The 15,294-nt window shown below is 36.0% G+C and overlaps 1 protein-coding gene across 1 annotated transcript in view; it reads left to right on the top strand.

The window, feature by feature from the left end:
- The window catches only part of LOC104166495 (DENN domain-containing protein 1B-like), a gene marked incomplete at its 5' end in the record, with an annotated part of 126,425 nt that overhangs the window by 70,964 nt on the left and 40,167 nt on the right, over positions 1 to 15,294 (top strand). The window contains 3 exon segments of the mRNA XM_009706439.1: positions 5,374 to 5,443; positions 7,371 to 7,451; positions 12,164 to 12,217. Of these exon segments, the coding sequence (XP_009704741.1) occupies positions 5,374 to 5,443; positions 7,371 to 7,451; positions 12,164 to 12,217 (205 nt within the window).

Raw genomic sequence — 15,294 nt, 5'->3', positions numbered from 1 at the left:
GTATTGTCTAAAATGATCATGCAGAGCTTGACTGCAGTTGTCAAATTCAAAGTGCCAGTAAATGCAAAACCGTAGTAAGATGAGAAAATAAATCTTGGATTATTTTTAAGAAGTTTTTTGTGATTCCTTTGCAAGGTTGTTGTTTGTTTGTTTGTTTGTTTTTTTCCTTTAAACTGCACGGCTGCTTTGTGAAGCTCTTGATGTGAAGCTCTTGATGTGAATCCTACTGTGTCACCTCCTCAAACTGTAAACTTCCTCTCCACAAACTGTTGACCTAAGGCATCCCAGTAAGAACGAGGGGTACCACAATAGCAATATCATAATATACCTTATTGTGCTCATATTCTATACTGGATCTTTTCTTGTAGTTTTACTTTTTATATTTTAGTTTAGATAATAATTTTCCCAGTTGAGATTTGAAGTGGCACAGTAGAAGCTTCGGTGTTCACTTTTGAATAATAGAAGGAGACTTAATTCCTCTGGGTATTGTTTCTAAATATCACTGCTGTTTGCAGTAGCAATAATACTTTCTGGGTTTACACAAAATTTTTTATGAATTAGATGAATGGATTTGGTACGAAATGTAAATAATTTGACTGAAATTTGTTTTGTTAAAAATCTTGAAACTGTTGATGGACTCTGAGACTGACCTTATGTATCCAGAGGAACACAAAATGCATCATTAAAATGCTCAGTCTTACATTTCATTAATTTTATGACTGTAAAATTGTCACCTACGTTTCCAAATGAAATGCTCTAATAAGGAAGACAGGTTTATGTGGTAAGCCTTTGTAGTTCTTCAGTTCACACCATGCTTGAAGCTTTCTCGCTCTTCCTTTAGGCAAATCCCTTAGAAGCAGAATGTTTCAATTTTACACATTTTGTGTCAATTTTCCAGACAGAAAAGTAGCCCCTAGACATTAGACATTTAGCTACGGAAAGGCAGTTTCCTTAGTTTTATTTGATTACTAGTTTTTGCTGATAGTTCAGGACTGTTAGTGGTTACCTGACTATTTGACAGAAAACATTTCCTCTCCTTTATTTAACCTTTGACTCATGAATGTAAAAGTTTTGTCAGAGCTATAGTAGAAGCACCAGTGAGGTGGAAGTCTACTTACAGCAACAAGGGTTATGCGTGACTTTGAATAAAAGTCTGGGCTCCTGCCTTGTGGCTCATTTGGATTAAAAGAAAATGCTAAGTACGTTTTTAATTAACCATGAAATATATCTTGGGCTCTTGCTTTTGCGACAGGCAGTGGCTGTACTTTTAAATAAAGACCACTATATTCTCAACCAGGGAATACATATCTATTAAAACAATGTTGCTTATGTTTTGATGGTTTTCTTTATTATGGGAGAAATGTTTTGTGGCAACTGTAGAGAAATTGTTGTTGCATGCTGTTGGAAGTTGTATGTTTGTCATGTATGTTTATTTCTCAAACAGTTGTCAATTGTAAGGTGAGGAATGCAATGCAATGTGTACAATTAAAGAAAAATAAACAAGAAACCAATAATGGTTTAGGTTTAAGAATCTAAATTTTTTTTATTTGAAGTTTAGGCTTCTAAATACATTAAAATAGAAAATTAAAGCCCTGTTTTCCCTCTGTTTTATCTACTGTGAAGGGGCTTCATTCATAACCTTTTGATGTTTTTGTAAGACAGCCAATTAACTATGAAATGCACTGCTCATAAATAATTTCATGAATACAAGTATGATGGTAAGGTCTTTCTAGTAATGGACTTTAATTTTGATTTTATCTGTTGTTAAGGTGTTACAGTTTTGAGTTAGGAGTAACATATCACACATCTCCTCTGTTAAATTCAGCCATTTCAAAACTGTTTTTTGCACATGGTGCATTTTTGTACTGATTTGAAAAAAATTGTTACCCAACCTAACAGATGTTGATGGACACTTGTGTGCCGGATGACTTTTCTGTACATAGACTAGTTCTGTGCTAAACAAAGATTAAATAATTTTGCAAGATTTGCTAACAGGACAAGCTAAGAGGATTATTTTACCTGTAATGCTTCTGGTTTTTAGCTATCCACACACATAAGTGGCATATATGGTACTTTATCTGATATGATGTACTGGGTAAAGATGTAAAGCCTATATCATGGGAATGTTCATCTATGAATAAATCTATTTACTAGAGTAGTCCAAATAAATTAATAGGATTATTAACGCATGTGCTTGCAAAATCAGCCTGTGATAGGAGGACAAAAATGTTGCTTGATAGCCTTGAGGATGTTACAAAATAAGAAGGGCTTATACTTGCTCTTTGAATTGAGAATCTAAAATACCACCTGATAACTGCCTTTATTATGAACAAACACAACCTGTGTTTATATTTACTTTAGAATGCAGAGATGCATTGTATATGCACACACACAAATGCATTCTTTATTGCTTATGAAAACAGCAAATGTAAGAGTTCTTTATTATACTGAATTAATAGTAATTGATAAATACATACAAGAAAAATATAAAGGGAACTTTTTTGCTTTCCAATAGATCTTTGTACTATTTTGTTGCAGTAAGAACAGTATAATTAAAAATGTCAACAAAAACTTTTGCAGTTAAACTGTGCTTTTGAAGAACTGAGATTATGTGGAAAAAAAAGAAAGGACAGGTCTTAGTGCCCTTTGGTTTTATGCAATGTAATATAATGGAGCACTTGTTTTGATTTCCTTAATTTTTTGCATGTTGAAATTATATTAACCTTGTGTCTGTGGTTATAAGGCTTAAAGCAATTCTTTTTCCAGTCTTTCAGCTCAGAAAGGAAACCGGCGCTTTTAAACTATGTTCATGTAGTCTGTTTTTACAGTGTTTTTCTTTGTGGTTTTGTTACATGAAGACATGGAAGTGTATCATCAACCTGATTTTGCTGAGGGAAGAAGTTCTTGTATGAGTACTCTGGTCAGCATGCCTTGCTGTATGAAATAAAAATCTCCCTTGGCTTTCTTCTAGGGTTCATTAATTTCAAATAATGAATTGGACCTTTTTATGCATAAACTTAAAAATTGCATTGAATTTTTCTTTTTACAGTAAGAGGGGAATTGAGATCATAGATTCAAGAAAGAAATGTAGTCAGTATTTTATTGAAGTAGGAGCATTTATTTTTATAGAATGCTGTTCATAAATGTTCATTATGAAAAATGAACGATCCGATAAGATTTTAGAGTATTCTACAGCAAAGTATGCTAGGGTGATGTATGCTACTAATGCAGAGGTGATAGCAAAAGACTGGAAAGCTTTTAGATAATCTAATCCATTTGTGTGTCCAGTGTTACAAAAATACTTTGCATTTTATACCTATATTGTACCTTCACTTGGACAAAATGCTAGAACAGTCTTCCAGTCCCTGCTGTAGTTCGTGGCTGGTAAAACTGTTCAAGAGCTCCAACATTTGCAGGTAAGTGCTGTGGTGAACAATTTAGTTTGCCTATCTATATTGCATTTCAGCGACATGTAAAACCAGATTAACATGATTTCAGAAGATAAGGGAACAGGAGTCCTAGGTGGAAGAGAAGTCAAAGATCAGACGTTTTAGGTGCTGTTATGATGGGTGTTTTACAAGGGTGTGCAGTGTTCATGCCTGTAAGCAGTGAGTGGCCTTACACAGGTGCAGTAAAGTACATTTTATGATTATATAAGAATATATTGAAAAGCAAATGCAATAATGTCACACCTTAACTACTGTCAACAATATCAAGCATTAAAAATGCCTGTGAGCTTGAAGAGGTTGATGTAGTTTTGATTAATAGCCAGTACAGTATATGGTAAAGTGTGATGAAGACATTAATACAGTGGCTCTAAAAGAAATTACTGCCTCTGTGTCTCTTTGGCTTAGCAAGAGTAAAATCATGATTTTTTTGTGTTTTTCTAAGAGCCAGCAGTTAAGCATTTATAAAGATAGCAAAGCAAGATTGCTTTGTTCAGTAACTATGTTCAGATTTCTGCTGTTCTCTTCCCCCCCATCCCAAGAGTAGAGATCAGTTTCTAAAGCCTTGCCAACTGCGTACTGAGAACAGAGTTGTTACAAGAGAAACATAACCCTTCACTGGACTCACTGCACAACAGTAGACTTGGCTTCTCTACCAGCCAGGGTTTCCCCTAACGCATTTCCTTTTCCTATCAGGGACAATATTTAGATTCTGCATATTGGGGTTTTTCAGTTGCAGTTAGCATGTTTCCTGAAATAACGTAAATTTGAAATTTTAGGATCTGTCCACAATGCACGCTAGAGCTTTTAAGAAATGCACTGAAAGTATGTCTGTGGATTTACACTGCACTGAATAACAAACTGTGTAATATTGTTACATATGGTATGAAATGTAGTAAAAACATTTCAGGCTTTATTTCCTTCCCAACCCCCCTTCTAATTTTAAACAACTAATATTAACTATACTATTACCATTGTAGTAATGTTCTTTGCGATAAAATTCTAACAGACATGAGAAAGTGTGTAATTTGTAAATAGGGAGTAATTTATACTGGTACTATTTAGTTCACCAAACTTACTACACCTGTATCATAGGCTTAAATAGTGTTCTGTAGCATGCGGTCACTAAGGATGTCACTGTTTAAGGTAACTGTTCTGTAAATAGATGACAAAAAAATGGAACTGTTGCCACTGTGTTTGAGTTTCTTTTCTCGTGCTCTTCAGTTATGTCTAATTTAACTTGGATTCTCTTTAACTCACTGAGAGTATGGCATGCATATGGGCTGCAGACTTGTGTTAAAAGTCTGTTAAGTATTCATGTGTTAATGTGCAGTGTGTTTACAATATTGACGAATGCTTTCTTATTTTTAGAAATTAATTCTCTCTATAGAAATGGCTTCATAGGGAGACCAATATTCTGACATATAGTGGGACATCTATACTACTGCATAGCATTGCACTACTTGTCAAATATGGGGTACCTGGTTTGCCCAGGTAAAATTGTTTCTCATTCTCCAGGGAAGCAGCAGCTCTGGCAGTCCACCAGGTACAACAGGACATAGAATTTCAAAATTGCAAAAAACATAACTACTGAAAGGTGTAACAATTAAAGATAATGGGAATGTGATTTGACAATGCTTAAAATTATTTTTTTGGTACCTTTAAAATAATGAGAAGTGAAATTATTATGAGCTAATCTACACTTAATGGAACTTCAGGCAGGTGTCCAGCGTAAAGAAAAGTAGCTTAGCTACTGTCTATCAGTGATGTACAATTACATTTGTGGGGAAAAGTTTTATATGCATTTTATTTATGTGTAGAAATGTTGTAAAAATGTGCGACTCAGATTAATTGTAGTAGTATTTTATAAGCACTGGAAGAAATACATTGATATTTTATTAAAATGCTTTTTCCCCTCCTGTTTTAGTTACCTACCATGGTTTGAGGTATACTACAAGCTCCTAAATACCCTGGCAGATTATTTGGCTAAAGAACAGGTAACTTTAGATATTCTATTTTCTTGTGTAAAATACTTTCCTTGAAATAATACCATTTGAAGTACTGTAAAGTGATTCTACACTGTTTAAAAGTTGCAAATTTTAATAGAATTTAGAAGCAAGTTTTTACATTCATCATATTGAAATTCAAAGAATCTAAATATACAGCTGCCACTGTCACTTGAATCCCCCATTAATCTTAAAAAGCTGCTGAGAATATACCTTTATAAAGTGTCAGTCTTAGCATAAACAAGTCCTGGGTGAAGTGTGAGCAGTGTCACATCACTGGAGATCTGTATGATGTATTGATTGTAAACTGTAGATCTCTGGAACTATCTGATTATCAGTTACAAACACTTTTTTTCAGAACTGCATAAAATATGATGTACTGTTTCACCCTTCATATTAACTGAAAACTACCTCTCGTAATTCTGTCACCTCATCTAGCAAGGCAAAATTACTTGCAGCATTTGGTGAAGAATCATGATAGTTTAGTTTGCATATTCATGAGCAATTAGACGTATTCCAGGATTATACAGGAAAGGAAATACTGACATCTGTCTTTACTGAGGATATTAAAGCTATACCTTTCTGCTTTAACTATGTTAATGTACTAGATTGTAATTAAAAAAATTATTTTTTTTTTTTTTTTAAAAAAGAAGCATCAATAGTCAGCCATATGCTGCGGACTGGAAAAGCTGACATTTCAAGAATATATGAACTACAGAATAAGCAATTATTGTGCATTATAGTAAATGGACTATAGACAATGATGGTATTTTGTGTAAAAAGAAAATGCAGTAGGAAAGTTTGGTGTTAGCTGTGTTTAAATGGTGTGGCATACATTTAAGTCTTAAATGGTATAATGAGAGTTTGGGTTTGGCCCTGATTTCACTGTAATAGTAAAAATTGTTATTAAGGTTGTATTTGACAAAAGGGGTAGGGATTGTCTTCTCCTTTGTTTCTTGATAACTGGTTCTGGCATTGCAGCTATTACTGCAACCAGTTCAAGTTGCTGGGTTGTAAGTTTGTTGTCCTGTATGCCGAGAAAACTGTTTTGATGGGTTAGAACGTTTTAGCAGTGTACGGAAGTATTTCATTGTATTGCCTAGTGCCATGTCTATTGCCGAGGATGCTGTTGGAGGGCATTGCTCCCTCTGGGCCCAGGCACTGTTCATCTGACCAAGAGCTAGACCTAAAGTCTTGTTTACTGGTATGAGATCCGGTAACATCATCGTTCTTGCAAGGGAGAGGCTGAAGCTTCCTTCAGACTCAAACAATGTGTTTAAAAGCTGGCCCTGACTTGTCACTGATATTTTTACTTCTACTTTGACAACAAAAAGAATTTAATCTCCATGAGCAAAAAACCTAAATTGAATGAAAACTCTACATCGAACAAAAACTCCAGCTGCATCTCTTTCTCAAGTAAATGTCTCTTTTAGAGGTCAAGGTGGAGGATCCCAGTTAAACCTGGTTGCTGCATGTACTTTTTACTAAACCTTATTAACTGTTTTATGTGCTCTGATGAATCATTTTTAAAGTATACAATAGAGCTGTGTAGCTGCATATTTAGAATATCTTTGATTAGATGAATATCATGGCTAACAGTTTTAGGAAGATGATGTCCAAGATGCGGAGACCAGCTAGACGTTTAACACTGTTTTCAGTTGCAAATAGTGTGATTCATTTAAGGAGTATATGGGGAAGTATGTAAGAGATTGACTTAACTTGCAGATACAGTCGTTCTCTGAGATACAAAGTTGACCTGAATTTTATACTTAATATTTAAATACTTCATTGCAAATTGCAATTGTCTTTCTCCCTAATACATATGTATATATCTTTGTCAATATATAGTTTGATGTGTAGTAAATGGTAATTAGTTTTTATACAATAGTTAACTACCTTTAAAAAATATTCCCTATAGGAAAATGACTCGAATGATTTGTTAAAATCATTGTATAACCATCCTGTGCCAAAGGCGAACGCTTTAGTCAGTTTAAGTGTGGTAAGTATTTTCTGTTTAACTCCTAGTCCTGTTACTGACTATAAAATAGTAGGTAGGGTTGAAACGATAAAAAAACCCAACCTTTGTAAAGAGTAAACTTATATTGCTTCCCATCATTAACTGGCTTGGATGACCTTTTTTTTTTTTTTCTCGTCTGTGCAGAATAGAGTTTGTCTCTGTCTCATGTTGTTATCTTAAAGTCATAGTCATAAAGAAGCAGAAATTTGAATTTTGCTCTATGCATGAGAAAATAAACTGCAGTGGGATCTGGCAGTGCTAGAACTACATTTTTTTGTGCTTCCAGCTGTGTTGTGTAGATAATTTTGGTTTCTCCTGCTGTGAATCAGGAGACACTAACTCTTTTTTATTGCCTCTTATGTCTGAGTAGGTAGACTTGCAGGATTGGACAAAAGTCTGTCAGCTGGCTTCTTTTCCATTTTCTTTCCTCTTCTTTCTAGTTTTGCTTGATCATGGAAAAATGCCGTAGGAATGATGGTAGGAGAAGTGTACTGCATTACATGAAACTTTGAGCACGTCTAGGTGAAACATGTCCATGCCTACCTTGCTTTTGTGCTCCAACTTTTTGTGATCTGGGACTGGACGTTGATAGTATAGCAAGGTGGTGTTGCCACAGAAACATCAAAAAGTGAGCCTGTCACTGTTATGGTTCCTGAAGTTTTTGACAGAAATAGCATATGGACACGTTTAAATACATTTGTAGAACCTGCATGAAATGTAAAGCCAATACAAAGCCTCTTCTGTCTCCAAGATACTGTTCACGTTCACAGCATCTGTACAGTTACTGCACGCATAAGTAGCTCTGTGCAAATAACTGTTTCTTCATTGAACTATCACAGTTTACAGGGTACGGAAAGAAGTGATTTTGTAAAGGCTTCCCTTACGCACATACTGAAAGATCATCAGATTATTTATCTTGACCTTATTTGTGTCACTTCCTGTTACTTTTAACTAATTTGTTTTAGAATTGAGCCCAATACTTTGACTAAAGTAAGCACAGATTCTAGAAAAGCATCTGGTGCTATTATGGAGGCATACAAAGATGGAGAGTCTACCACTTCCATTCCAGTAGTTACTCACCCTTGCTGCTTAACTTAATGCTACGTTTATTTTATTCTAATTTGTCATATGTCAGATTCCTTGTTACGCTTTTTTTTTGCTAGGCTATGCAGGCCTAAATTTTTGCCCCCTTGAACAGTGCTAATCCACTGTATTTGGAAGTCCTTCCAGTCTTGTGTGTTGTTTTTCACCAGAAAAATATACTGGTTTTTGAGGCTGCAGTCAGAATGGTTTCTGTTGCTAAGTTTTTTCTTTCTCTTGTCTGTGTAATATTTTAAGTTATTTTCCAGTTCATTGTACCTTTGCCAAGAATACTTCTGTATATCAAATAATATTTTGCTATAATTAATTGCAGTATTGTAGCCAATTCTAATATGACAATCCTAAAATGCTTATAAAGTCCTTTAAAAATCCTGCTGTGTTTCAGAGGGACATAGAGAAGTTTTAAAGATGGTTTTCCTTGCGTTTCTGGCAAAGTGTTACTGCCTGTTGCTGTCAGTGTTGCAGGTCATCTTGCACAGAACTTGCCTACCTCAAAATGAATGTTGAGATGAACATGGAAATGGATGTTGTAGTGAATACAGCTGGCAACACTGGGATGACATATTGCTTGCAGTGAAGTGATGCTTGCTGGTTTTATTTCAATATTATCTGACTTTTGAGAAATTTTTTTTTCTCAATTGTCTGTTATTCCCAGTAGCTCGTTATATCAAAGAATTTTGTAATCTTTTTAGCTGAACAGTGATTATCTAAATGCAGGCCTCTTCCTCTGTGCTTGGCTGCAGGTACAGTCGCGCAAATATTGTGGGCTCAGACGGGGCAGAGCAGGAAGGAATAGGTCAGCCTGAATCTGAATGCTTCTTGGATCTATGGGCATCTCCGTTTTTGTAATGCTCAGTGCTGCAGGGAGCAGGGAAATGTTCATGGCCATTTTCTATTCTTAACTTTGTGTACCTGGTCTTTTATATTGATGTTCCTATCTTGCTCCTCATATACTATAAATAAGCTAGACTGGAACCGTCAGTAGTAATAGATTTAAAAAGAAGTTACAGTCTGAAAAATAATTATGGAAATGACATCGTGAGGTGGCTTTTCATTGTGCCAGGATGAGTCTAGTCCAAATTTCATGAGGCAGAATTAAAAAGATCCCTCCTCCCATTTACTCGGGTATGCTGCAGGGTAAGGCTCGTAGACGTTGAAGCAGGGTTTAGATGACAGACCGCAGTGGAATTTAGGATTGCACATATATAATTGTGAATAAATTACGCCCAGTAGCTGGATACATGGTGTTTCCCAGTAATCCTTGGTCAGGAGGACACCAGTTAGGGACCAAGTTCTACTCTCACCTGTCGGTCTTAGTAACAGATATTCTGCAGCTGAAATTTGTGAGGTGGGATCATTCATTCTATGAAACCTGAGCTTAAATGTAATTTGGGTCCCTTTTGTTAGCCCTCTATGGGTAAAATCGAAGTGATTTTTCTTTTTTCTTTTTTCTTTCTTTTTTTTTTCTTTTTTTTTTTTTTCTTTTTTCCTGCCTTTTTTTTTTTTTCCCTGCTTTTTCTTCTTGGCTAAGTTAAGTCTGAATTCAAATGGAGGAGGAATACAAAGAATAAAACATTTTCAGCCAGTATTTTGAACTTTGAATGTTACAAGCATTAGAATCAGCTTTGACCTTTTTGTTGGAAAACTAAAAAAATCCATTGTTCAATCTCTCTCTCATCTTGCATAAGAACCAAGAGATGATATTTGCAAGTGAGCAAGTTTTGAAAAAACAGCCTTGTCTTGTATCGGTGAGTTTAAAAGGCACTGACTGTCTAAAGCCTATTGTAATTAAAGAAGTAATTACTTGCTATAGGATATCTCTTTTTTATTTCAGGCTTATTTATACCTGTCCTTTGGGAAATTTTGCTGCTGTGTTTAGCCTAAAAGAGCAGTCTAATATTAATGTACCTATTCTGTTTAAATCAATCTAACTTCAGAGCTATGTGTCTGTGTGGTAATCCTTTTGTAAAAACCACAGCCAAAATCAAACCCTTAAATTGATGAACAAAACTTGCATTTTCTAGTGTCCTTGTTACAGAAAAGTTTATACAGGACAGCAACGATTAATTTAGTATCTCTTCCAAGGTCATGTGTCTTCCTAAGGGAGTTCACAAAGATGTGCAAGGACTCTATACCACATTATTTTTGCTGCTTTATGACTCTTAATGACTGCAGTAATGGGTCTTTGCTTCTCGTAGTTCTGACTTCCTTTTCTGTTTAATGAGTGAAATATTATTACTTTGTTAATTATAAATAATTACTTCTCTAAGTTATTAACGTCATTACTTGGAATCTTTTGATAAATATTCTGTGACCTTATTACATATAGGAAATAATTTTCTGTTCTCACTATACTTCTGAAGAATGTAGGCATTCCATTAATCTGAATATTTTCCTGTTCTTGAGTAGAGAAAAAAAATCTTAGCTTTTTTTTCTCTGTTGATGCAAAACAATAACCTGGGATACTTACTGTGCAAGTGCTATGATGTTTATGGGATGCCTTTTTTTAAGCCAATTTTTTTTTTCTTAAGTTTTTAACTATTACCAAATGACCTAATTTGTGGGGAAAAATTTCTATTAAATGTATCAAGCTGGTTTAATATGTCTCCTACACGGAGTTAATAGTATTAATAAATTTTCTTTTTTTTTTTTCTTGAACACAAGACACATTTAATATCTTATAGATTTCCTTTATGTTTTGGTATATCTTTTTCAAGTTTGACTGAAAACAAACTGTGTCTTTGTGGTGTTAATTATAATTTTAAAAGACACTATAAAAACAAAGAAAGGCTACGAAAAATGTCAAAATTCCATTAAAAACAAGTAAAAGCTAGAAAGTTGATAATTACCACATTTACTTAGTATGTAGTTAAGGTTTTTTTTGTCCTTCAAGATTTAGTCTAATATGCAAAAATACCTTAAAATTACTGGTCTAAATCCATGTCTGATAACTACTAAAAGCACTGGATTAATGAGAATAATTTAAATTACATCTGTTTTAAATTTAATCCATTTTATATTTACGTCCTAGATGGCCTCAAAGTAAGATGCATAGAATTGCTAATATATTTCATAAACTATTGCGGAATCTCAAGCTGTCAGACTTTGCATTTCTGTTAGTACATTTTTGATTCAAAGATGTTTGGAAAGAGAAGAGAATGTATATCAAGTAATAATATTTCTATTCTAATTAATTTTCTCATGTGAATAGTTTTTCCTTTTCCATTCTAAATTTACATTTTGTCCTTTAACTTTTTTTCTTGTTGTTGAGATTTTTAAATCAATGCTTAATTTAATCAATGCTACTCTCAGGCTTGTGACAAAATTTAAAGCTGGCTTAATTTCAGTGTTATTTCAAAACTGCAGCCCAGCTTTTTGTTCCCTTGGTTTGTGTGCTGTACTGAACCAAGGTTTGTCATTTCGTGTCGTGATCTGCTTAATTCTTTGTCTGGTAGTGGTAAGAATGCTATTGGAAAAAATGGCTATTTGCTTAAACAAAGATGAGGTTGGAAATCCTAAATGCTGGATTTGTTAAAAAAGAATTTTTGGTTTCTGTGTGCATAAATTATTAATTATTTTTCCCCATTGATTAGCACTCGTATTTCATTACTCCTGATACAACTGGATTGCCAACAATCCCTGAAAGCGTAAGTATGAAGTTTCTTTTTTAAATATTTAGGAGAATTATCAACCTCATTCTGTGGGTAGGGCTGAACTTTGCTTTTATCAATATGAGATGGTTTTTTTCCAAGACTGTTTTTAGAGTGATTGATGTCTGTTATTACAACCTTTAGCTAGTAGTTAACTGTTCCATTCATCATTAACCCATTTTAAAGCATTAACGTGACATTTTTGACCACTGCCATATCCACCCTTTGTTCATAATTATTTGGCTTGTTTGCAGTTATTTAGATTATTTACGTAAAATATGTTCTGCTTCTGCACCTTGTGTTATTTGAATACCTGCCCTTTAAACACTGTATTGCCAAGCTGCAAATTCAGCTATCAAGATATGAAGTTATTTTTTGTGTAAGAAGGCATTGTTTGAGGCTATCTGAAACCATGCAGTACCTGCTTACATTTGCATGGTAACCATGCACAGAGGTGGTGGTGTTTTTTTTTTTTTTTTGGGGGGGGGGGGTTGGTGTGGGTTTTTTTTTGTTTGTTTTTTTGTTTGTTTTTGTTTTGTTGTTGTAGTATGGGGTTTTTTTTTTTGTCATGAAGACTTGCATTCTGTAGATGCTAAATCCTTGATAGTGCTGTGGGTAGATTGCAAATGTGAAATCTCAGATCACGTTCTTTATGATACGTTTATCTGGATAACATCTAATAAAAGAGCTTTGAAACTTTCTACTTTCCACTCTTGCATTTAAATGTGGAATTGAATATGGATGTATAGATGTGCCCTTTTACACTTTGAAATAATAACTTCCTTCTGAAAGTTAAACTGTTGGGGGGGTTCACCACAGTGCAAACTCATGCAATACTGCAGAACTCTCTCTTGATAGTTGTGATGGAGTTTGTGCAGCAAGTGTGACAGAAGTGTGCTTGCAGCCTTGGCGGTGGTGGTGGGGAGAGCGTCCTGATCGGTCCTGATCGCCCGCTCCCCACCTCTGCGCTGCGGGTGAGAGGGGAGGCTGTGCCCCTCAGCGGCTCCTGGGCCACAGGGTGGGATGGGCACGGGAGGGAAACAGAGCTGGGGAAACCTTGGCTGGTGAGGAGCAGAGAGGCGGCCTGTGGGTACATCTGTGGTGGTGGAAGGGAGGCTGTGCCAGGGGCCCAGAGGAGATGGCGCGGCCCTTGTTGCCACCCAGAAAGCTGCGGAAAGTTTCTGGATAGAGGAGTAAAAGAGAGGACCCTTGTTGCAAGGGCTCTTGGGTAGGCCAGGGCTTAGTTTTAAACATTTGTTTTCATCCATTTCACCCTACAGGTTGAATTCCTCTGTTTTAAAGACTCCTCTTGTTCTAGTTTATTATTTGGGGTTCTAATAAAACACAGCTTTGGAGGTTAGAAGGTGTGTTATTTGTTCAACTTGAAGTAAATGTGAGGAAACTTCACTCTGGGCCTCTGGCTGATGGAGGATCTTGCGATGGTGCCAATGTGGTTTTATTTTGCTGATTCTGTGGGAGAAAGGAAAAGTAGTTTTTAAGGTGCTTTTCTATAATTATTTTTTACTCCATTTATAAAAGTCTTATCTTTCCAGTATGAGTCAAAATAGTGTGGTACTAATGGAGGGTTAGAACATGTGGGGAATGAAGAGATGAGGTAATTACAGTAAATGAGTAATAAAATGAATTTTCATATTCTTTGTTGTAGGATTCATATATTTCAGGGGCAGTGTCTTTTCAGATGTAATGCAGGAATAACTGTGACTGTCTCCTAAAGATATGTTGGTCTGTACAAGGTTGCAAGCTGTTTTTACCACAGCTTTTGCAACACAGAACCAGCATACTGTTATCAACAACAGTGTTAGAGGGTGTCCGAGGTAAATTAGACTCAAATTATCATGGTGCATCAGCCTCTGACAACCAGTTAAAAGCAGCACTTGAAAGACCAGAGTTTCTTTCTAGATGGAGTGTTTGTAGCCTTAAAGTTCTTGGTTTCTCTCTCTTCCAAAATTTTATGCAACGTGGACCAAGAATAACTCTATACTCCATGTCCTAGAATTAATGCATTTCTGAATTTACATGAAACTGGATCATCTGTTGGATCTTCGTTTGTCTTTCCAATATGCTTTTTTGTTTAACATTGCATTATATCCAAAAAAGAGGTCAACTTTCTGATCATCAGCTGGGCTTTAGTTAAAGTTAGCTTTTCATAATGTAGAGTCTGTAAGGAAATAAACTAGCAGCTGGTGAACAGCAGCTGTGCCCCATGCCGTGCTCCCTGGCTGTGGAGGGCTGGGAGCCGGGAACGCCGCAGCCGGCTACCATGTCCCGGCCCCCATGGGGGGTTGCTGGCGGTCAGCGGGATCACCCCGCTCTCAAGCCTTTACCACTGGTCTTGCCCTCGCTGTTTTTTCAGGGGTGCATTACCTTGCTGCCATGTGTTGGCCACATCCAGAACAGAGTAGCAGTTCCACTGTTCAGATATCCTTAGGTTGGGGCATATAGTTGATAGACCTCCTACATTAATGTTTAGTAGTATGTCATTCCTGAGAAGAGATGAATAAGAGTTCTGGTTGCAGATCCCATGATAACAAATGTGTGAAATTAAATGTTTTGTATATTGTGGGGTGTATTATCTCTAACGTTTACAAAAATTTGCCGTTTTCCTAGGCGTTTTTGCTGGTAGCTGGTTAAGCTTACTCAGAACTTGCATGTTTTTTGGCAAAGTACCATGCAGGAATACTGTTAAGTTCAGCTGGAACACAAAGATCCTCCCCCTCTCCCCCTTTTCTCTTTCCCCCCCCACTTCTGTGTTGTCTGAACTATAAATAAGAGGTACTGGTGACTTTGCTTTTCATTAAACCCCGCAGTGGGAATCACAGAATTGATTTGGTTGGAAGAGACCTCTCAGATCATTGAGTCCAACCTTTGCCCTACCACCACCATGTCAACTAGACCATGGCACTAAGTGCCACTTCTAGTCTTTTCTTAAAGACCTCCAGGGATGGTGACTCCGCCACCTCCCTGGGCAGCCCATTCCAATACCTAAAGACCCTTTCTGTGAAGAAATGCCTCCTAATGTCTAACCTGAACATCCCCCTGGTCGAACCTGTGCA

This window comes from Cariama cristata, unplaced genomic scaffold, assembly GCF_000690535.1.
Source record: "Cariama cristata isolate BGI_N322 unplaced genomic scaffold, ASM69053v1 scaffold3258, whole genome shotgun sequence".
Lineage (NCBI taxonomy): Eukaryota > Metazoa > Chordata > Aves > Cariamiformes > Cariamidae > Cariama > Cariama cristata.
The sequence above is the reverse complement of the archived record's forward strand: the minus strand, read 5'-3'. Positions and strand labels throughout refer to the sequence as shown.